The sequence below is a fragment of the Anarrhichthys ocellatus genome, unplaced genomic scaffold (genome assembly GCF_004355925.1).
Source record: "Anarrhichthys ocellatus isolate YVR2014 unplaced genomic scaffold, GSC_Weel_1.0 scaffold39, whole genome shotgun sequence".
In the NCBI taxonomy this organism is placed as follows: domain Eukaryota; kingdom Metazoa; phylum Chordata; class Actinopteri; order Perciformes; family Anarhichadidae; genus Anarrhichthys; species Anarrhichthys ocellatus.
This window is the reverse complement of record NW_022280069.1, coordinates 3,789,696-3,812,406: the sequence shown is the minus strand read 5'-3', so window position 1 is coordinate 3,812,406 and position 22,711 is coordinate 3,789,696. Positions and strand designations below refer to the sequence as shown.

The window sequence follows — 22,711 nt, the reverse complement described above, 5'->3', positions numbered from 1 at the left end:
TATATATATATATATATATATATATATATATATATATGTACTATAAGTACTATATGTACAACGGTATATTTACTGCAGTGTGCTGTCTGAGGAGGGAAACAAAGCCTGAGGAGAAAGAGAGGTTGGACCTGGACAGAGCGGGAAAATAACACAAGTCAAGTCAAACATTTGATCTTAGTCTGTTCTGTCAATAGAAAGTTGAACATCTGCTCTGGAGATTGAGACGCGCAGTGGCAGATGACAAAAAGAGGGATTCTTAAATGTTTCCTATACGAACTTCAGCCTCGCTAACGGTCTGTCCGTCCACCGCTTTCTTCCAAAATACCTCAACAACTATTGGAGGAGTTGCTGTGAAATGTTGCAGACATTCACGGTCCTCAGAGGATGAATCCTAACAACTTCTGACTCTGCCTGTAGCGCCACCAGCAGGTCAAAGTCTTCACTCATCTCGTGAAACATCTCAACTTCTGATTCATGACCAAATACCTGCAGAACGAACAACATTCCTCAGCTGTTCTTTGAGTTTAGTGCAAATGTTAGCATGCTAACACATTAACTGGGATCATCACTGCTAATTATCAGCATGTTAGCATTGTCATTGTAATCAAATTAGCATTCCGACGTTAGCATTTAGCTCAAAGCAACACTGTACCTGAGTAAATCCTCACAGCTGCAGTAAACTAAGAGTCTTGTTTCTATAAAACTCTTCTTTACTTTTTCAACTGTTAAAGTTGTGCAAGAACATTGACAAAATAAAATAGTCTTAAACTGACTTTAAAAGAAACAATCAAAGAAAGTAAAGAGTTTCAACGTCAACAAGCTAAATCTGTTGTAGCAAAATATCAGCAACAATGCTGATGAAGTCAGTTAAATAATCTTGTTTTTGGACTTTGATGATACTCATTTTTATGTAACATCTTTCACCTTAAATCAGAAGACATTTGCATTAAAAATGTCATTATTAATGTGGATAAACTGCCCAAACGCTCACTGTTCATTTCACTCTGCTGAGACATTCAGATTTGTCATAAACTAGAAAATAGACATTTAAACTTTAAATCCCTGCTGATTTCAGTCGCCAGTTTATTAGACAAACAGAGAGAAACTGATGAAACCCACCGCCATGAAGGTTACAATGTCGAGAGGTGCTGATATAAATGTGTTAGAAAGACCTCTCGGTACGATTAACTGGCCTCTGAGTGTGTCGTCCCTCTGACGTGAGGATGGCATGAACAGTGGGGCTGAATAAGAGTTAATGCTCAACGCTTGTGTCCATTTAGACAGGATCACCCCTCACTTCTGACTCTCGGTGTAAAATGCGGCTTCAGACGACGCTACGAGCTCAAAATGATGGTGTGGTAGTGATTTATTGGAGCGAAGCACCGAACTGAATCTACAGCGGACGACTGAACTCCACCCCGTTGCATAGGAAACTGCACGAACTCTGAAGGAAACTGCACATCCATCTTTCAAAAAACAGCAGTTTTACATGAAGTGGAGGTCAGAAGGACAACTGGATGCTGGGTGAGTCAAGTAAAAGTCTCATGAGGAGTTTATGAGGAACGTCAGGGACGAAGCTACCACAGAGGTTACCATGTGTCCTGTGGGCTTTATGGGAATATTTAATCATGTTTTGTTGAGGTACTACTTTGCGTAATACTGCCTTCTTTCTAGAAATCTATTCTGGGTTTTTCTCACATTCTGTTTCAAATATTTACATTAAATAAAACATTCAAACGTGGCTGCACGGTGGTGTAGTGGCTAGCACTATCACCTCACAGCAAGAGGGGCCCGGGTTCGATCCCCGATCCCGGGTGGTCCTTCTGTGTGGAGTTTGCATGTTCTCCCTGTTGCAGCGTGGGTTCCCTCTGGGTTCTCCGGCTTCCTCCCACAGTCCAAAGACATGCAGCTCAGGTTATTTGGAGACTCGAAATTGCCCGTAGGTGTGAGTGTGAATGTTTGTCTGTCTCTATATGTGCCCTGTGATGAACTGGCGACCTGTCCAGGGTGTACCCTGCCTTCGCCCAATGTCAGCTGGGATCGGCGCCCTGCGACCCTGAACAGGATAAGCGGTTCGGATAATGAATGAATGAAACATTCAAACGTGTGACTGTAAAGGATGAAATAGAATAACTATTTGTTATCCATAAAAGATCTCTTTTAGTGGCCTTTAAATTGACAGCTGATTTAATTTAAACATGATGCGTCATCATTCATGATGCAGTTTTGTTGCTGGGATTAAGACATGACTGCCCCCTCGTGGCAGAAGCACCTTTATAAACACGACGCAAACCCTGAGAAAGAACCGCTGGAACCGAAGGGTCAAAGCTACATGTCTGACCCCAACACTCGTTATGCTCTCCTCCCATGATGAAGTGTTCTGGGTTTCTTCATTCTCCTGTCAACAGGACAGCAGAAGAGAGAAGATCGGTCGCTCCGAAACCACAAAACGTCAATTTAAACCCAGTTTATTGTCCTCGTTGTCTCTTCTCCACCTTGGCACTAGCAGGCCTGCGACTTGGAGGCCAGTTTCCTCTCCCACTCCTCCTCCACCACTTTGTAAAGCTCCATGGTGGCTCTGGCGTCCTCCACAGAAGAGTGACCCTTCCTCCCGGTCTGAGGACACAAGAGAAAGGGATCTGGTTTTAAACACTTGCTCACAACTCTACGAGGCTCCTTTAAGATGCAGTTTATCTCAGTCATCTACTATTCACTCCGGCATGAGTAAAGCTGATTTTAGCCACTTCTTTCGTTCTTTTTTTTAGGAATTCCTGCCAACCCCGTCCTGATAACTCCTGATAACCTTCAAAGTAAAGATAGGAATGAAACCTGGAGGTTTGGTGTATGGAAGTGCTGCTGAACCTTTGAATCCGCCCACTCCACCGAGCTCTAGTCGACCGATTAGTCCGGCATCGTGACATGAAACAGCGGTTTCTCGATAAAAAGGTCATCGACCAATGAGGGCAGCGGGAGGGACTCACGATTAGCCAATCAGGGACAGGGGCGGGACTAAAGGGGTTGTCAGCTGTGCGCTGGAGCCATGGCCTAATAATGACAACAATGCTATCGAGGCTGTTCTACGTGTGTTGAAAGCATCGATTACCGTCTGCGAAAAATGTAAAAATGTTTTGTTTACCTCAATTATTTTTTTGTACTACAACTTTTATGAAATGTCATGTTAAAGTATGCAAATGAGGCATTATCTAATGCAAAGATGCAATTAGACAAAGTCGTAAAATCAAGACCTAAACGTCTATTTGGATGTTTTCTTTCTATATGCCACTCACATATCTGTGGTACAGTTAACCTGTAACATTCAGTTTAACTTATTGATAACTTTCATTGTTTATATTTTGTTGTTATTTGGACTCTTTCATATTTTGTAGTGCAACAATTCCCCCCTGGATGAATGAAGTTGCATCTCATTTTAGAACGTGTATTTAATCTTTGCATGTATTAAACCTGGTGTTGCTGTGGCCTTTACATGACTGCAGCAGCATTCACACTTGTTTACATTAAAGTGACTTGCAGGTTTATTCAGACATGAGAGCGACATGTTACCTTTGCCGAGCTGCATGTGTATGGAGCGGACTCCTTACCTGGATGTCCCGGTTGAAGATGGCCTTGGTGAGTCTCTTCAGCGAGGCGCACTCGGTGGCGGCGAAGCCGGCCTTCTGGTTGAGCAGCGGGATTCGACACGTGTCTCTGGTCAGGATGAACGGGTGAGAGTAACCGAGGACCTTGAAGTCGTTGTGGATGGCGTGGCCGATCACCACCTTCCCCATGAGCAGCCTCAGGATCTGCAGAAGAAGTCAGAAGAGATGAACGGTGAAAGACAGACAGCTACTGTTTGACTGTGACAGGTGGACATTCTATTCAAAGGACAGTTTTAGGTTTTGGAAAACGCACAGTTTTAATTATTTTTCATAGTAAACAGACTGTTGACACGCAGGAAGCAATCTGATCTATTCAGTGTGAATGGAGAATTCAAACACAAACAAAAACTTTAAATGACATTAAATTAAAAATGTAATTAAATAAATTAAAAACATGAAACAAAACAAATCAAATCAAATCAAATCACTGGTTATCCAGAACGTTTCACCATAGCTGCATTCAAAGTGGAACTTAATAATTTGACAGTGGACAACACTGAAGTGCTGATATGCATCTCAAATATTAACATGTGATACTAAACTCGTGTGCTTTGTATCTTAATGCGGAACAATTCTGAATAAAACATGAAGACGTTCGTCCCACAAGACAAAAACGGAGATGCAAGGTCAAACAGGAAGAGAAACACAAACATTCACATTAATGACACACACTTCTTTTGGTACTGACTTTACAAAGTCGACATGTTGGTCAAATTAATTTATATGAAAACAAATATAATGTCTCTGTAATGTTACAATGTGCAAAGTTTTATAGACGAGCAACAAGCACGTTTCCACTCAATGGACATAAAACTAACCTGTCAATCACCGTGTAGCCCCGCCCTAAAGCATCCCCTGCTTTATGGTCTGTTTGACTCTAAATGGACCATAATGTACTAAATGAACATCATGCTGTATTGAAGAAGACTTGAAACTAGAGATTGAGACCATAAACTCATGTTTACAATGTTTACTGAGGTAATAAATCAAGAGAGAAGTAGAGTCATTTTCTCATAGACTTCTATACAACCAGAGGAGTCGCCCCCTGGTGGACACTAGAGAGAATGCAGTTTTAAGACACTGAATTTGTTTCACTCGGCAGAACCGGAGGTTGCCGCAAATAACGTCTTTTGATTGTGGGGTGAAACGTTTTTCTAATCCGTCAACATGACAAACAAATTATTAGGAGGCAAAGTATTCCACCATCTTTGAGTTGGATGGAAAATTATACTGCAAATTATACTGCAAAAATATGTACAACATACACCATATGTACACATTTTCATTGTTAGGCACGAAATGAGAAATAAATTAATCGAAAAACAAACGGCTACATGTGTGGTTACATTCCGATGTGTTCCTTCAGTGGTAAAGGTGACAGAGGGAACAGTGAAAACACACTTGGATAATAGAATGATTTCCTCACCTCCTTCCTGGCCTCAGAGTACGGCGTGGCGTTGACGAGGTCACTGCGCCGGATGCCGCTCCACCGGGTGCGGTAGTCGGTGACGGGCACGGAGGGGTTGATGAATTTATCGTAAACCACGTCTCCGTCGTAGGACACCAGACTGCAGCGGGCCAGCTGGCTGATGCTCCCCTTGGGCCCCGTACCCACCATCTCACAGTCAAGAGCGAGGTACTTTGTGGGGATTCCTGCTGAAGTCTGTGCGGCGGCAGCGGCGGGTTTATGGCTGCACGACGCTGAGGGCCGGTGGGCGGTGGTTGCCGGTTTTCTCTGCACCGGCTCCTTTGGCTTTCCACGGCAGCCTCTGTTGCTCGCAGTCCTGGAAGGCAGGTGTTGTGTGGACGTCGAAGCCTTGTGGCTAAAGTGGGAAGCGCCGGCTGTGCCGCTTGGATGCGGTAAACCTGCGCCGTGCGTAAAAGCGCCATTTTGGCGTGGAGGTGGGTAAGGTCCGGGCTGTCTCTCTCTGTGGTTGTGTGTATCGTTACCTTCCAGGAGGCCCCTCTGCCCGATAGCATGCATCCTATTGTGAAACCTATTGTATCTCCCCCGGGTTCCTCTTTGAGGCCTCCTCCGTGCAGAGCCACCAGCGTAGCTCACGTTGAGCGTAATGTCCGACATGGTTACGGAGGTTCAGAGGTCAGAAGCAATGTTCTCTCGGGGCAGATGTGCTTATGCTGACCTCCTCAACCGGTCTTCACCCTTTGTAGTCCCGTTTTGTATCAGCTGACACCAGTTTAAATGGACCATCCTGCGAGAAAAGAAAAACGTTATCAAACTCTGTCTTAATTTGCAGGACTTCAATGTATAAGTTCAATATTATAACCAGAGACCTTCAAACTAAAAGCAAGAATTCAAGAGAGGCACTTGAACGCATCATATCACATCACTATATCTTAAATTGTTCATAGAATTTAGACTTTTTATCTTATTAAATAATGGTGTTAAGTATGAGAGGTCAATGAGGGTGAAAAGCATCTTTCTACTACAAGAGGGTTCTCATTATTAAAATGTGTGGTTCTAACCAGTGGATTCACTGAAGTAAAAGTAACGATAACTACAAATAAAAGTCCTGCATTCAACACCGTACTTAAGTAAACGTACGTAAGTATTAATAGCTAAATAAATAAAATACTTAAAGTAAAGTAGGAAAAGTAAAAGTATTCGAGGATCATTTATTGTCGTTATGCAACACAAAGGAAATTCAGTCGTATTTGTACTCAAATACAGTACTATTATATGATAATAATAATTACTATTATATATATATATATATATATTTGATATATTATTAATAATAAATGATATAACATAAATACATTTTCATTCTATTATATTATACTATTATTATTACTTGAGTAGTTAACTAGTTAGAACCTAAGATTAATGAATTAACTTTAAGTGGCATGAAAAAAAACTTTGCTTCTTTTTCCACATTAGTTTGCAAGTGATTTACAGGCTGATGACACAGAACCACGTACAAACAAGACAAATGCAAAACCAATGTCTTAAATTAGCTCGTAAATGTCATAAAAGCTAACTAGTTCCGACTAAACGCTTTAGACATTAGCGGTTGTTCACGTTAACCGCCAGTTAGCCGTTAGCTCGCTAACCGCCAGCCGTGGTTACTATGCCAACTCAACGGTTCATTTTTTCTAGATATGAATGTCTCTCAACGGCAAAATTCTTCTTCGTGTGTTTGTGGACATATACGTAGCTCGATAGCGATGGGTTCTCTATCAGAAAATAACTTTGTGAAATAGAGAAGCCGACCTGCTGCACACAAGTGTACCTTCTTTCTTCTTCTTCTTCTTTTTTTGAGGTATACCGGCGGTTGACAAACAATGAATTGGTACATTACCGCCACCAACTGGTATGGAGTGTGTATCAGGATAAAAACCAAAGAGAATGAATAATAAACAAAACAAAAAACAAAACAACTGGCTCATATTTTCTTAATAATATTAGTTAGTCTCAGATATTGAAACATTTTGGACCTCGCGCTTCTTCCGGCTTGACAATGCCTTCTGGGGGTACATCCCAAGTATATTAATTGCATCCCCGTTTCCCTCACTTGCGTCCTTTCCTTGCGTCTTAGTCCCTCCCACCAGGGACACAGTTATCATCACTGTACTTAATATTAGTCACGAATAATAACCAATAACTGATAAATACACAGTTATCATCACTGTACTTGATAATAGTAACTAATAATACCAATAACTAATAAAGACACACAGTATATAAGAACATGTAAGTATATATATATATATATATATATATATATATATATATATATATATATAATAATTATATTAACATAGAGAGCCAGTAAGGACAGAGGATGAGACCTTTCCTCTAGCGCCACCCTCAGGGCAAACTTTAGATTTCTAGCTCCACTACAGGTGAGACATGTCTAGTATAGTACGTATTATTTAATCAGAAACATTTGATTCTACATGTTCTCATTTAAAATCTTGCCAGAAATAAAGCGTTTACTTTAACCAGATTGTGTAACAACATTAAGTTGTGAGCTCCTCAGTGAAACTATGAAGTCATGATTGATCCATCTGAGACCAACAGTCATGTGACAACAAATCAGAGAAACTTTGACTGAACTTCAGGAAGTGAACACAGCGCAGAGAGGAGAGGAGACAAACAAACAAGTTCAGTTAAAAGGGCTTCATGTACATTTATGAATGGAAGGGGTTTAATGTCCACAATATAACTTCTATATGAAGTCTTCCTTTATTTTATTTATTAATAACAACATTATTATTGCGTTTAAATGACAATTGTCATAAAGTCACGATGTTACACACTCCGGTACAGTTGGTGGCGGTATGCACCTTAAACGTTGGTTTGTAGTCCGCCATTAAACTGAAGAAGAAGAAGAAGAAGAAGAACGCATTCTACATCGTGAACATGTTACAGCTATGCTAAGGTTAGCTTGCTAGTGGCTAACAACAACAAGCATTTGTCGAAATGGAAAGACGCAGAATTTGCTTTATAATTTCAAGATGTTAAGTTCCGCTCGACTTTGTCTTAACTAGCAGAAATAACGCAGCGTTAAAAACAAAACTATATTAGCATTAGCTCGCCTTCAAAACCAAATGTCTGTTAGCTTAGCGAGCTGTTTTAGCTAAACTTCCCAGCAGCCCAAGATGTGGAGATGTTTACGTCAAGCTTTCCAGCAGAACAACAGAGAGAGCTGGCGAAAAGTCTCACCACGTTCCTGTCTCAGTACAGCCACGTGTCCGACTCCTACATAATTGTGCGTATCGATAACTGACTTGTCACAGTTTGCAGCCTTTTCCAGTTTAGCTTTAGCTATGAGTTGTAAACAAAAAGGTTGCCATAGGCACCTTAGAACACACTACTGTTGCATATATTGCATCCTTGATTGTGTAGATTTTGGAGTTAGATTGTGTGTCCACCAATCACATGCGTATGAGTAACTAAGTACATTTTCACAAGTAAAAAAAAAAATAAAGGTATTGTTTACTTTGTTATACTACTCCACTACATTTGTCTAACTTCTCACAAGCCAGATTTTCATCCCCTTCCTGTCCAATGAAAACCGTGTATCTTCAGATGTGTTGATGCTGAATGTTTGTGATAAACTGATGAAATGCTGAATGTGTTGACAAAAAAATCCTCCTACTTCTTAATGAACTGTTTAAAAAGCCTCTTGGATCAGCTGGAAAAAGCATCATCACATAGCTGGAAACAGGCTGTTTTTAAAGATACGTGGTTCTCACAGGACAGAGACGCTACACACATATGATGATCTTATAGAATATGATGCTTTGATGTAGATTAAACTAGACAACAGGATATAAAGGAGTTAACATGCAACAGAAACATCAGATATCAAACCTTTTACTGATCAATCACTGCTTTCACTACTTTAAATACATTTACTTTATAGGTACTTTTACTTCAGTACTTCCTCCACCACTGCATGTTTTCATCCCTACCATCAGTCTGTTTGAACTCCAGTAGATCAGCTGAATCAGCCGTTATTAACTGAAATAAATCATGTATATTCGTGAGTATGGGAAGGGTTCTCCAGCTGTCTGGTTTAAATAACTAATAGTTATTTTATCCACAATTTAGAAAAAAATGGATTCATATCCCATTCTCTGTAGTTTCAATAACAACTGGCACATTGTTATTTCCCCCCACAGGAGTTCTTCTCTAAAAATCACTGGCAGTCTTTACCCAACACGTGGCAGCCTGTGCTGCAGGATTTGACGTATCGACAGGTTGCAGACCTGTTACTGGATGCTACGCATGGAGACAGGAGGTACTGCTGGGTTTTAATCAGGCTATTTACAAAGTCTTACACCAAAAGTAAGGTTAGAAAAAAATCTAAATGAAACAAGGAGCTGAAGCACAAAACAGCAACATTATACCAACACTTGACAGGAACACGTAGCCTCATATTAGTATGCGCACACTCTGCCTATTAGTTCTCATAGCAGCCTGATTGCTTTCTGTTAATGGAATTAGTTTCTTGTTTAGCAGCATGGACCCTTTGTGGGATTTGTTGACAGTGAGAAGGATATAACATCCTGCCAGCCTCGTGATCTCCATGATGATTAACCGTAAGCTTGTTTTTGGTCGTTCCAGATATCCTTCGGTGTGGCCTCTGTCCCTCCTGGCGTTTCGTGCCACCGCTCATGCTCTGGCGTTTCCCAGAGAGTGCAGGCGGGAGCGAGGCGGCGCGGTCGGCTCGGTGAAGCCCGAGGAGTTCCTGGACAACCAGAGTCAGAGCTCACTGCTGGGACACATATTCAGGAAACACGTCAAACCCAAGAAACAGCACGAGATCCGCAAGCTGGGCTCGGTACGGGATTGTTTATTGGCGACTGTCACTTTTTTTAAGGTTTAAATTGACCTGTTTCTCTGAATCTGTTTCTTTTCTTTTATCCAAGCTGGTGAAAGAGCTTTGTGACCAGACTGACTGCAACAAGGTGGTGGATGTTGGCTCTGGACAGGTATTATTCTGTCCATATTATTATTATTATTATTATTCTACAGTATTTGTGCATAGTCAACACTGCAGAGAGAGCTTGTGGTTAAGTTAAACAACTAAAACTTAATTTAGTAAGGTGGATAGCAGATTATTCTGTCAGCAAATTTCATAAGACTTAATACTTTTTTAAAAACACACAAATATGTAAGTTTCATGTTTAAAAAATAGCCCAGTCATTTCCTAAAAACAGCAACTCAGTGTTATGTTTATCAAACAAAACAGGAGGAAATGGTGCATTTGTTGGGTACTATTTTCAGTGGCGGATTAATCCACATTTGGTGCTACAGAATAAACTACAGTGTGAGTGTTCATGGTGACAAAGCAACATGTGACACAGTTGGTGTGTTTTTAATAGAACAGAAGAAGAAGAGATGTCTGCTTTAGGTCATGTGATCCCGTGCACGTCACATGAGTAACACTTAAAAAATCATCACACATGAAACATTTCCCTCCGCTCTGCTCCAAACAGGGTCACCTGACCCGTTTCCTGTCCTTCGGGCTCGGACTGTCTGTGACCGCAATTGAGGCTGATGGCACCCTGGTTGCCACGGCGTCCAAGTTTGACGGACAGTTACTGTGTGCCTTGGAGAAGGAGGCGCAGAAAAAGGTCGGTGCTTCGCTGAAGTCATTACACGCTATCAGTCCATTAACAAAGGTTGGTTTTCAAAGAGCATTAAAGTTACTGTGAGGAACTTTTAACTGGTCCTGGACCAGGTCTGTTTAGTCCTGATCCTCTATATGAACCAGTCTCAGTTTAGTCCTGATCCTCTATCTGACCTTCATCAGTAAAGAGACCATCAGAGAGAAGATGGTCTGTTTCTATAGAGTTATCCTTGATGCTCGTCATCGGAGCCACCGGGTCGGATTCTGGTGAAACCAGATGAAATCATGCAGGTTCACCAGAAACTCCTTCAGCTCAGACTCCAGCAGGGCCTCCAGAAGCAGGACTGAGAGGGGCAGACTGCCAGACCCTGCTGCAGTAGAATGAGAGGTTTTCTAAAGAGAGTCTGGTGCTCAGAGACACTACCACTTTAGTCCACAGGGACCAACAGAATCAACACTAAATCAAAGTTCCTCGTAGTAACTTTAAATTGTCAAAATCACTTTTTTAAGCTTCACATTTCTTCCCTGAAAGGTTCTAAACATTCAAGCTTTTGGGTATTGTAAACATCTTTCTTCCTCCTAGAACTGCTCCTCTCTGGTCCCAGTATCACGGTCGTCTCCCCGCCACGTGGCCGGTTGGGTAAACCCCAAGGCATCATGGGAGGTCTTCATCAAGCAGCTGAGTGCTGCACAATGTGTCAACGAACGTTCCCCGACTCCACCTGGACCCAGCAAAAAGAGACCGCGGGCCTCTGAGCAGGTTGACCCTCCCTGTTCTCATGCGGTCCAGACTTCATGGCGTCGTGGTTCCACGGACTCACCGGAATATGAATCGACATCGCAACACCAGTTCAGAAAGAGCGAGTCTGAGGGGGCGTCATCTGCTGCAAACTGCTGCTCGTGTGTCCAGAGTGTCCGTCAGGAGGGTGCAGGTCCTGAGCGAGGCCATCCGGACTTCGTCCTCACCGGTCTCCACGCCTGCGGTGACCTCAGCGCCACCCTCCTCCGCCACTTCGTCAACTGCCCACATGTGCGCGCCATCACCTCCGTGGCGTGCTGCTACATGAAAATCACGACCAAAGAAAACCCCAACCCTCCGGGTCTGGTACCAGCTACACAGCCACCAGACCAGGACGCCGACCCCTCAGAGTTTGGCTACCCGATGAGCTCCTGGGTGGGGGGGCTGCCGGGACATCGGCTGTCCTATAAGGCGAGGGAGGGGGCGTGTCACGCTGTTGAGGACTATTCTCGGAGGCTCCGGGAGGGAGGCGAGGCGCTGAGGACGCACTGTTACCGGGCCACGCTGGAGACCTTCATCGCGGATACGAGACCGGATCTGCGGAGGGCGGGAATCCAGACCATAAAGAAAGCCCACTTACTGCCATTTACAGAGTGAGTGAGCACCACAGCTGCCAGTCAACAGGTCTAAGGGTTCAACTGGTTGTACTGGGCTGCTCAGAAGAGGCAATAACCAAAAGTCCTAAGCTGTCCAAGAATGCAAACCCCAAAAAGTCTTCACTTAAGATTAAATTAAACCAAAACTCTATTAATGAGGAAGATCTTGGTTTCATAATAATGAGAATTAATATGAACAAAGTTTAGATCGTACCTTCTAAAGTAAAAATAAATCTGGTTTGAATTTAAATCAAACACTATTACTAAGCTCGTTTACAAGATATATATGCATGGCTGTGTTTAAATAGATCTTAAGCAATTAGTCCGTAATTGACCAATCAGAATCGAGTATTCAACAAAGCCGTGCAATAAAGGCTTTGTCAATGTTAATGCCCTCCTCTGTCTCCATCCACGTCCCCATATCAGGTACGCCCGTCTGGGTCTGGCTCGGGTTGGCCTGCCCCCCGGGTTGCCTCTGGACCTGGAGCGGGTGGAGTCCATGTTGGAGCAGCAGGGCAGGGTGGTGGTCTACTTCAGCCTGGCGCTGCTGCTGGCTCCTGTGGTGGAGACGCTGGTGCTGCTGGACAGGATGATCTACCTGCAGGAGAACGGTGAGCCGCTGGATGACTGTTGACGACTAACGATCTGGGTTTTGATTTTTAAATTGTTCCCCGCCAGCTCTAACTGAAGCCTCCTCTGCTGCAGGTGTGGACAGCCAGCTGGTTCCTCTCTTTGACCCGAACTTCTCTCCAAGAAACTTTGTGCTGGTGGCTCTGAAGTCCCGAGTTCACCAGTCAGTCTTTGAGGATGAACTCAGCATTTTTAAACGACACAAGGAACCCTAAGTCTTGATTTTAGCCTCGTTTTTTTAAAGCACAATGAACGTTAACGCTGGAAGCACACCAGAGGATCGGCGAGGTGCGACCTGCAAATAGACTGTATATAAGAAGTGGACGTAGTCATCGTGATGTCCCTCATTGGTTTGTGATCTGATGGTTTGAAGCCTTAAGTTCGGCGATTTCGCCGTCGCCATCTTCGATTATGATCGTCGCCATCTTGTTTTTTTTGCAACCAGTGAACAGGAAGTGACCATATTTGGACTGAGGAGGAGTGACGTAGAGACGCCGTATACGTCTCTGGTAGAGACCTGTCAATCACTGTGTAGCCCCGCCCTAAAGCATCCCCTGCTTCTTCCTCCTCTTTCATTTGTTTTGCCTGAAGGAGCCCACGTCTTGTTTCCTGCAGTGGAACCCTTCAGATTGGCAGCTTCATGATGACACGGGAACGAGCCTGAACTGTGAAGCTCTAAAGCGTCTCGCTGTACAAAAGTGTTTTCATTAACTTGTGATGATTTATGAGGATTCAAGTTTCAGTATGGACCAAATATTTTGTTTTTTTTAAATTGGGGATTAAGTGTTGGGATTGACGGACCAACAGATGTTCTGAATCAGCATCTCTACAGCCACACAGCAAACAATACCAAAATACTGATTGTTATTACTGATACATTTCAGCTAGTTTTATAAGGAATACTTTGTTGGTTGCCAAAGTGCTGTTCTGCTACACACCTTCGATCTTTCTGTCATTAAATGCATTCATCTCTTATCTTTATAAAAGTCTCTGATATTTGACTCCAGGCGTCCTCAAAGCAATGTCTTTTGACTCGGAGGTCTTTGAAAAGGGAGACAAGCTGGGCGTTCCAATACCCGTACGAAAATACTACTTAATAAGCCAGAAAAACACTTAGTATGTCCCAGTACATAGTATAGTAAACAGACCCAGATCCGGCTTCACCTGCAGCCTTGGACCTGCAGTCGGAGCTCCGGAGGGAGAAGGAGAGCTCTGCTCCCGGCAGCAGCAGCGTCTCCTCCTCCTCCTCGTCATCCTCCAGGAGCAGAGCTTCTCCTCTCTGGGAGCCAACACCGACACCACGCTGCTGGAGACCCAGGACGTATTGCTGGACCCGCTGGAGGGAAGGGAGGCACGGGAGAAGTGGTGTCAGAGACACTACCACTTTAGTCCACAGGGACCAACAGAATCAACACTAAATAAAAGTTCCTTGCAGTAACTTTAATCACCTGAAAATAAGAATAGTTACTACCATACTCAGTATGCCAGAAAAGGATTCAGTATGTCACAATATTGTGTCAAATGTCAAAAACCTCCAACAGAATGTCCTACTGCAGCCGGTCGCATTTTGCAGTATGCAAGCCAGCATGCTTTTCTAACCCACAATCCTTTGCACAGCAGATATATGACCAAGAGGGTGCTGAAAGTACAAGGTGCAATGTTATGAGGAGGTCCCAATTGAATGCATTCTGCATGCAACAGTACGTCCTTTGTGAGGGTAGCTGCAGTATGTACTTAAATTAAAAAGAAGAATGATCCTATCTGGAATGCACTGAAGAATCTTTCAGCAAGAGAGTCAACCACTTTCTCTACTGCTGTTTTATTAGGTCAGTCTGAAATCAACTAATCCTGTTTACGGAAAAACATCGATTTTTAATTACGGAACTCAAATCTCAAGGGAACTGGACTCACAGTTGTTTTTGAAAAATCCCAACATGTTGACACTTTACTTTCTCGTTCCTATTAAGTGTTGAAATACTTTCCTCCCAGAAGTCAGGTTTATTGTGCCAGCCTTTGTGCAACAGAAAGCCCCCCCCCCCCCTCCCAAGGTTACACAGAAAAACACAATCACAACCAGATGTTGACTTGATCCTCAGAATAGGGCTGCTGCTGCTCTGGGACCAGTTTGTTGCTCATTGTGTGTTCGGCATCTTATTGATATGTGACCTTAGCAGTGGTCCTAAATCAGTGCCTTGTTCGTAGAGACCCCATTCGTGGACTCCTACTCCACCTCCTACACAAAACCTACGAAAGCTTTGTTACAGCACAGGGCAGTTTTAGAGATCACTTGAGGAGCCATGAAGCATTTGTTCTTGGTGGTTTTGGGCTCGCTGCTGTCTCCTCAGCGGGCACACAGCAGGGCTAATTGCAAGCCAGTAACATCCAGCTTTTGTCAAGGTTTGGGCTACACCACGACAGCGCATCCGACCGGAGTGCTGGGCTTCAACCTGCGAGAGACCGGGCAGATCGTGGAGGCCGCTTGCTCACCGAACGTGGCCGTGCTCATGTGTCGGGTCGTCGTGCCCGAGTGTGGCTCGGAGGAGAGCAGCCAGATGAAGCCGTGCAGAGCTCTCTGTGAGAAGGTCAAGACAGACTGCGACTCCGCCCTCAAGGCCAAGAGGCTGCTCTGGCCAACGAGGCTCCGATGTGAAACTTTACCACAGTCCAACTGTGTGCAGGTTAGTACCAACTGATGAGGATATCAACTCTTTGATACAATTTAGAGGCAAATATTGTACTTTTAACTTTGAAACATTTATCTGACAACTTTTGTTACTTTCCAGGTCAAGATTTAAAATGTGAAACAAAAGAACAAACAGTATTGATGCATTCTCATGTATTAAACTAAATACTGAAACAGAATATTACGTAGTTAAAATTAGCCCTACGTTGATGATATACTGCTTACATAAAAAGCATCAATAATAATATTACAGTAATGTAGAAGGACTACTGTATATATAAAACACTGAGAGAGGTCATTCTACTTCTACTTTGGATTCTTTGAGTTCATTTTGCTGCTCATACTTATGCACTTTAAATTGAGTTGGATTTTGAATGCAGGACTTTTACTTGTAATGAGTACTTTTGGAGTAAAAGGTCTCAATACTTCTTCCACCACTGGTTCCAGCGTTAGTGCTGAGGTCACAGAACAGAGGCATCTGAAATGATAATTTGGACATCACCGATTTATGCTTATTTTCTTTCAGGGTCAAGACACCAGTGTGCCTGAAACACCTCCTGCATCCTGCCAGACAATCACTGTCCCCGTCTGCAGTGACCTGTCTTACACCGAGACCGTCCTGCCCAACGTCCTGGGCCACGCGACTCAGGAAGAGGCAGGAATGGCTCTACAAGTGTTTGCACCACTTATACAAGTCGGGTGCTCCACCCACCTGAAGCCTTTGTTGTGCTCCGTCTACACTCCCAAGTGTTTGTCGGGAACCCCTCGACCTCCCTGCAGAACGCAATGCGAGCAGGCGAGGTCCGGCTGCGAATCGCTGATGAACAAGATCGGCTTACAGTGGCCAGAGGCCCTCAGGTGTGAGGTGTTTACCACGGAGTCCTGTGAACACGTGAGTCTGCTCTTCTCTGACTTTTGAGATGTTTATCAGGACTTTATGTCTCAGAAGCCACTAGTTGTGAAGAGTTAAAAAAAATATGACATGTATTTGAGCGTATTTCGAAAAACAAGTTACAAAGTGTCTCGTACAAAGCAACAATTTTAAAACCAGGTATATTAGCAAAAAGCTAAAATGGCACCTGAGTCCATTCTCACTGCTGACTCCTCTGGTTGTATAGAAGTCTATGAGAAAATGACTCTACTTCTCTCTTGATTTATTACCTCAGTAAACATTGTAAACATGAGTTTATGGTCTCGATCTCTCATTTCAAGTTTTCTTCAATACAGCATGATGTTCATTTAGTACATTATGGTCCATTTAGAGTCACACAGACCATAAAGCAGGGGATGCTTTAGGGCATGGCTACACGGTGATTGACAGGTCTCTACCAGAGACGTACACGGCGTCTCTATGTCACTCCTGCTCAGTCCAAATATAGCAACTTCGGTTCATCGTTTACAAAAAAGAAAAGATGGCGACGGTCGTAATCTAAGATGGCGACAGCGAAATTACTAAACTAGAGGCTTCAAAACATCAGTCCACAAACCAATGAGTGACATCACTATGACTACGTCCACTCATATACAGTCTATGGGGTCAACCAGCTCCTCTCGTGTGACATTAACACAGACAAAGTAACTTGCAAGTTTTCCAAAAAGACAAATCATCGTAGCATAAAGCCACTTTTTAAAAATGCGCTACGAGCAGAAGGGGCAGGAGCAAGCAGCAAAAAGATATTCAGAATTCCCTGATTTGTGTTTCTGTTCTTTCAGGTTCAAGGCTTCGGTGTTATTCAAACATCCACCGCATCATGTCAGACAATCACAGTCCCTCTCTGCAGAGACCTGCCTTACACCGAGACCGTTCTGCCCAACATCCTGGGCCACAAAACTCAGGAGGACGCAGGCCTGGAAGTGCATCAGTTCGGTCCGCTTGTAAAAGTGGGGTGCTCCACTCATCTGAAGCCTTTCTTGTGCTCCGTCTACACTCCCGAGTGCGTGTCAGGAACACCTCGACTCCCTTGCAGAACGGTCTGCGAGCATGCGCGGTCCGGCTGTGAATCTCTGATGAACAAGTTTGGCTTCCAGTGGCCGGATTCCCTCAAGTGTGAAGCGTTGACCACGGAGTCCTGTGAACACGTACGTCTGTTTCGACTCCAGTATGAAAATGTTTACTACAAAGGCTGCTTTTGTATGTTACGCTAGGTCTTCTTAACATTTTGTGACTCATGGCCCACTTTTGATTGTTGCTAAATTTACAAATGTCAAACTAACAATAATACATTTGTTAGCTTAGTTTGCCCCACAGTCCAAACATTGTGCAATTACAGTATTTCACCAAAGATGTCGCCGAAATACAAAAGATTAAAAAACAAAAAGGCAGTACAAGCCTGTCCAATGGGAATTAGATTGCGAGTGACAGCGTCCACGTGTGTCTTGTTCCAGTACGGCGTGGGCAGCAGCGGAGGGATCTGTGAGCCCATCACCATCCCGATGTGCCAGGGCCTGTCCTACAACCAGACCATCAGTCCAAATCTGCTGGGACACACAAGTCAAAGGGAAGCGGTGGGGAAGATGTCCTTTTTCAACTCGTTGGTACAAACAATGTGCTCGGTGGACATACGCCTGTTCGTGTGCATGGTGTACGCCCCCAAGTGTTTAGCGGGGGAAGTGCAGCGGCCCTGCAGGTCTTTCTGCGAGAGGGCCAAACAGGGCTGTGAGAGTTTGATGATGAGCTTTGGCGTTTCCTGGCCAGATGAGCTGCAGTGTAACTCGTTCCCAGAAGACAAATGTATATCGGTAAGAAAAGGAAAAGATAATTGGAAGAAGCTAACTAATGGAAATGATCAGATTCCTCTCAGATTCCTCTCTGCTTACCTATCTTCACATGACATCATGTTCTTTGTCTTTCACAGGAAGACAGCAGGCCTGAGGTAAGTGTTTATAAAAACAAATTAGTGTTGATTCTCAAAATATACCACTAGCCGCTAAAATGGTGAAATGTAACAAGTTAACGCTTCATCCAAAGCAAAGCACATTGCTATCAACACATAAGAGACAACTTTGTTGGCTCATTCTCTGTATCCAGTATAGCATGAAAGCATGGTGGAATTAGCAACCTAGCTAGCTAACTAGCTAGCAGCTAAATGGTGAAATTTAACAAGTTAATGCTTCATCATCACGCTTATGTCACCGCGTAGGAAAGCACATTGCTATCAACAGATAAGAGACAACTTTTTTGGCTCATTTGCAGCATGAAAACATGTATCAGGCAAGTAACTCGATTCATCATCAGACTTTTATGCGTCCTTGTTTCCAACAGATGTTAAATGCTGAAGGACTTCTCGCTAAACTGATCGCCGGGGGCTACTCTGTTCGTGGCAAAAGTCAGTTTGTTTCTTCTAATTTTAACGACGCTATCTCATCATCTGAATGAGAAAGGTTTTTTTCTTTATACTCCCCAATTTAGCGCTGAGTCTCAAGACAGCCCATCTGCTGTTGACTCTCATGGACGTATCCTTTGAAACTTCACTGCTGGTTCTGTTGATCTGCTCTGTGTTTACAGACATATTTAGTAATCACATCTGGAAGCGGACCATATGTCTCATTAGAAGGTACCAAACTCGTTCTGAATCCACTGGATGAAATATTTGACCTTTTGATTCTTCATGTAATAGAAGCAACAAGGTGTTGAGTTACATGCTTTCAGTTCATTTTAAGCTCTTTAACCAGCACTTTCAGGCAGACAAGACCGGAGACCTGAATGTGGTGGAGGTCTTCAAACTGGAGACCTACGTGGCTGTTCTCAGGAGGGAGTATGTGGAGAGCTACGAGACGAGGACCCCACCCTCCGTCACCCAAACCCAATTGAAAAAGGCTCTGTCTCTCCGTGGTAATACGTCTTGTTCTTTGAAGCAGCCGAGATGTTTCCTCAACATTATTTAAGGAGCGTCGAGTTCAATCAGTCTCCTTTCATTTGTGGATTTTCTCTTCATCCGTTATTGTCTTCATCGTGCAGAATTCGATTTAGAAGATAAAACCTTCAGAGTTCTGTGGCAAGAGAACCGCTCCAAAGACGGGATCAACTACGATGAGTTTGTGGCCGTCCTGACGAAACTTCAGATCCTCAAAGGTAATCTATTCATCCATCCATCCATCTGTCATCTATCCATCCATCCACTTATCCATCTATTCATCCATCTATCATCCATCCATCCATCCATTCATCCATCTATTCATCCATCTATCTATCCATCCATCCACTTATCCATCTATTCATCTATCCACTCACCCATCCATTCATCCATCCATCTATCCATCTATCCATCCATCTATTCATCCATCCATCCATCTATCATCTATTCATCCATCCATCCATCCATCCATCAAACGATCCATCAAACGATCCATCATTATCTTTAGCACTTCCTTAGGTATTTTAACCAAAGGACGATCTTTTTCCTGAACTAAGTATTTGATCTGATCAACTTTTATGATTTTACTGTTTTGTTTCTCTTCATCAAACATGATGAATTCATTCATGACTGTACATTAACACGAGGAGACTTCTTGAGTTAATTATTGTTATATGTCTTCATACAGCAGATTCTGCACATTTACACAAGTGTTTTAAATGTTTTGGTGACGTTAATATTTGCTTCCTGTGTCAGAGCGTTTCCAGGCTCATCTGCTGAGTTTGCCGTGTGACTGCCACGTCGCCAGCTTCTCTTTCAAGCAGGTGAGTTCAAATGTTTTCATACATTCAGTAAGAAATGGTCTCGAATGCTGTTTATTCACCTGTACTACAGGATAAAGATGTCAAGTACACAATAGTACCACTTAACTACTGAAAAGAAATAAAATTTTCCTTGAAGTGATATTAAAGAAATAATACATTTAAAGGACTATGACATACTAGTACTTGAGTATTTCTATTTTCTGCTACTTAATGCTTCTACATCTCACAGGGAAGTATTGTACTCTTTACTCCACTAAATCTATTTGCTACTAACTGTTGGTTACTTTTTACATAAAAGAAAACATGATCAGTTCTATACTTCTAATCTACCCAGTAGTACACAAAGTATCTCAAACTGGGTCCACATTGAAGAACTACATTAAAATCCTCTCACTTGTATTTGTTAGTTATAAAAAAAAAAACGGAATATATTAAAACACTTTGAAAGAAGCCATTCTGCATAATGCGTACTTTAAGGACATTTAGCAGATAATACTTCTGTACTTTTACAGAAGTAAGTACAATTTTATATTCAGGACTTTCACTTGTGATGGAGTATTTTTACACTGTGGTATTTCTACTTTTACTCAATTAAAGGATCCGAGTACCTCTTTCACCAAAATATGAAATATTTATACTACAAATATATACAGAATGTTGTGCAGCATCTATATGTTTATATACTTACTGACATTAAGACAATTATTTTTTGTTACAAGTTTTCTAAAGTGTTATGTTTGAATATGCAAATGAGGCATTATGCAATGGTAACTGTTGGTGCATTTAGGAGAAATCTGCAGACGTAAAGAGACAAAGTAATAGAATAAACAAATAAATGTGTATTTTGGATGTTTTCTTTCCACTAGTCTGAAAAAAGATTATTGAAGTGAAATAGCCCAAAGTCTCTAAATTGATCAGTGCATGAAAACCAGTGTTTTTTCTGTAGTTTCATAAGTCAATAAATAAACCGTCTATATGAAAAAACTACGAGTTAAAGCCTATTTTTACACTTCTGTGACTTAAATACTAAATTACTAAATATTTTCTCATTTAATTAAGAACTTTTGTGTAAAATTAACATTTGCATATTTAAAGTGAAATTAATTCATTTTTTTTCAGTTCATGACATCAGCGATAATCTGAAGATCAAACCGGAGGAGAGAAATCAGAAGTGAATGTGTTTAGAGCTGTAAGGATCACATATGTGGTTATTCAGGATCATCTTCATCATCCTCATTCTTAAAGTTCAGGAACATTTATCGTCGATGTCTGAAGTTCATATTTAGTAGGTTTTTATGTGTGTGCTTGTGTATGTTCAGATCACATATACAGAAAAAGTGTTTGCCCCCTTCCTGATTTCTTATTTTTTTGCATGTTTGTCACACTTAAATGTTTCAGATCATCAAACAAATTTAAATATTAGACAAAGATAACACAAGTAAACACAAAATGCAGTTTTTAAATGAAGGTTTTTATTATTAAGGGGAAAAAAAATCCAAACCTACATGGCCCTGTGTGAAAAAGTGATTGCCCCCCCCCCCTGTTAAAACATAAATTAACTGTGGTTTATCACATCTTTGAAAAGCTGAGTTCAATTTCTCTAGCCACACCCAGTCCTGATTACTGCCACACCTGTTCTCAATCAAGAAATCACTTAAATAGGACCTGCCTGACAAAGTGAGGTAGACCAAAAGATCCTCAAAAGCTAGACATTATGCTGCGATCCAAAGAAATTCAGGAACAAATGAGAAACAAAGTAATTGAGATCTATCAGTCTGGAAAAGGTTACAAAGCCATTTCTAAAGCTTTGGGACTCCGGCAAACCACAGTGAGAGCCATTATCCACAAATGGCGAAAACATGGAACAGTGGTGAACCTTCCCAGGAGTGGCCGGCCGACCAAAATTACCCCAAGAGCGCAGTGACGACTCATCCAAGAGGTCACAAAAGACCCCAGAACAACATCCAAAGAACTGCAGGCCTCACTTGCCTCAATTAAGGTCAGTGTTCATGACTCCACCATAAGAAAGAGACTGGGCAAAAATGGCCTGCATGGCAGAGTTCCAAGACGAAAACCACTGCTGAGCAAAAAGAACATAAAGGCTCGTCTCAGTTTTGCCAGAAAACATCTTGATGATCCCCAAGACTTTTGGGAAAATACTCTGTGGACTGACGAGACAAAAGTTGAACTTTTTGGAAGGTGTATGTCCCATTACATCTGGCGTAAAAGTAACGGCATTTCAGAAAAGGAACATCATACCAACAGTAAAATATGGTGGTGGTAGTGTGATGGTCTGGGGCTGTTTTGCTGCTTCAGGACCTGGAAGAATTGCTGTGGTAAATGGAACCATGAATTCTGCTGTCTACCAAAAAATCCTGAAGGAGAATGTCCGGCCATCTGTTCGTGACCTCAAGCTGAAGCACACTTGGGTTCTGCAGCAGGACAATGATCCAAAACACACCAGCAAGTCCACCTCTGAATGGCTTAAGAAAAACAAAATGAAGACTTTGGAGTGGCCTAGTCAAAGTCCCGACCTGAATCCGATTGAGATGCTGTGGCATGA

The 22,711-nt window shown here is 42.5% G+C and overlaps 3 protein-coding genes across 5 annotated transcripts; 2 read left to right on the top strand and 1 right to left on the bottom strand.

The window, feature by feature from the left end:
• Positions 1-2,158: 2,158 nt before the first annotated feature.
• Positions 2,159-6,916, bottom strand: isg20l2 (interferon stimulated exonuclease gene 20-like 2). Its single transcript, XM_031867476.1, has 4 exons — positions 6,892-6,916; positions 5,083-5,869; positions 3,600-3,800; positions 2,159-2,616 (listed from the first exon to the last, which is right to left on the bottom strand). Exons 2-4 carry the CDS (start codon positions 5,737-5,739, stop codon positions 2,503-2,505), a joined length of 972 nt encoding a protein of 323 aa, XP_031723336.1. The 5' UTR covers positions 5,740-5,869; positions 6,892-6,916; the 3' UTR covers positions 2,159-2,502.
• Positions 6,917-8,021: 1,105 nt separating this feature from the next.
• mettl25b (methyltransferase like 25B) lies at positions 8,022-13,241 on the top strand. 2 transcript variants are annotated; one of them, XM_031867436.1, is made up of 8 exons: positions 8,022-8,392; positions 9,309-9,427; positions 9,754-9,970; positions 10,059-10,121; positions 10,629-10,766; positions 11,346-12,154; positions 12,584-12,768; positions 12,863-13,241. In XM_031867436.1, exons 1-8 carry the CDS (start codon positions 8,291-8,293, stop codon positions 13,000-13,002), a joined length of 1,773 nt encoding a protein of 590 aa, XP_031723296.1. In that variant the 5' UTR covers positions 8,022-8,290; the 3' UTR covers positions 13,003-13,241. The 2 variants fall into 2 exon arrangements, with proteins under 2 accessions (XP_031723296.1, XP_031723295.1); XM_031867435.1 differs by having other exon boundaries at positions 10,629-10,814.
• Positions 13,242-14,953: 1,712 nt separating this feature from the next.
• Positions 14,954-21,490, top strand: LOC116394431 (uncharacterized). Of its 2 annotated transcripts, XM_031867508.1 has the most exons (11): positions 14,954-15,465; positions 15,997-16,362; positions 17,184-17,549; positions 17,856-18,209; positions 18,326-18,343; positions 18,733-18,796; positions 18,880-18,923; positions 19,152-19,302; positions 19,429-19,542; positions 20,081-20,148; positions 21,268-21,490. In XM_031867508.1, the coding sequence occupies exons 1-11, from the start codon at positions 15,085-15,087 to the stop codon at positions 21,289-21,291; spliced, it is 1,950 nt and encodes a 649-aa protein (XP_031723368.1). In that variant the 5' UTR covers positions 14,954-15,084; the 3' UTR covers positions 21,292-21,490. The 2 variants fall into 2 exon arrangements, with proteins under 2 accessions (XP_031723368.1, XP_031723369.1); XM_031867509.1 differs by lacking the exon at positions 17,184-17,549.
• Positions 21,491-22,711: the final 1,221 nt, after the last annotated feature.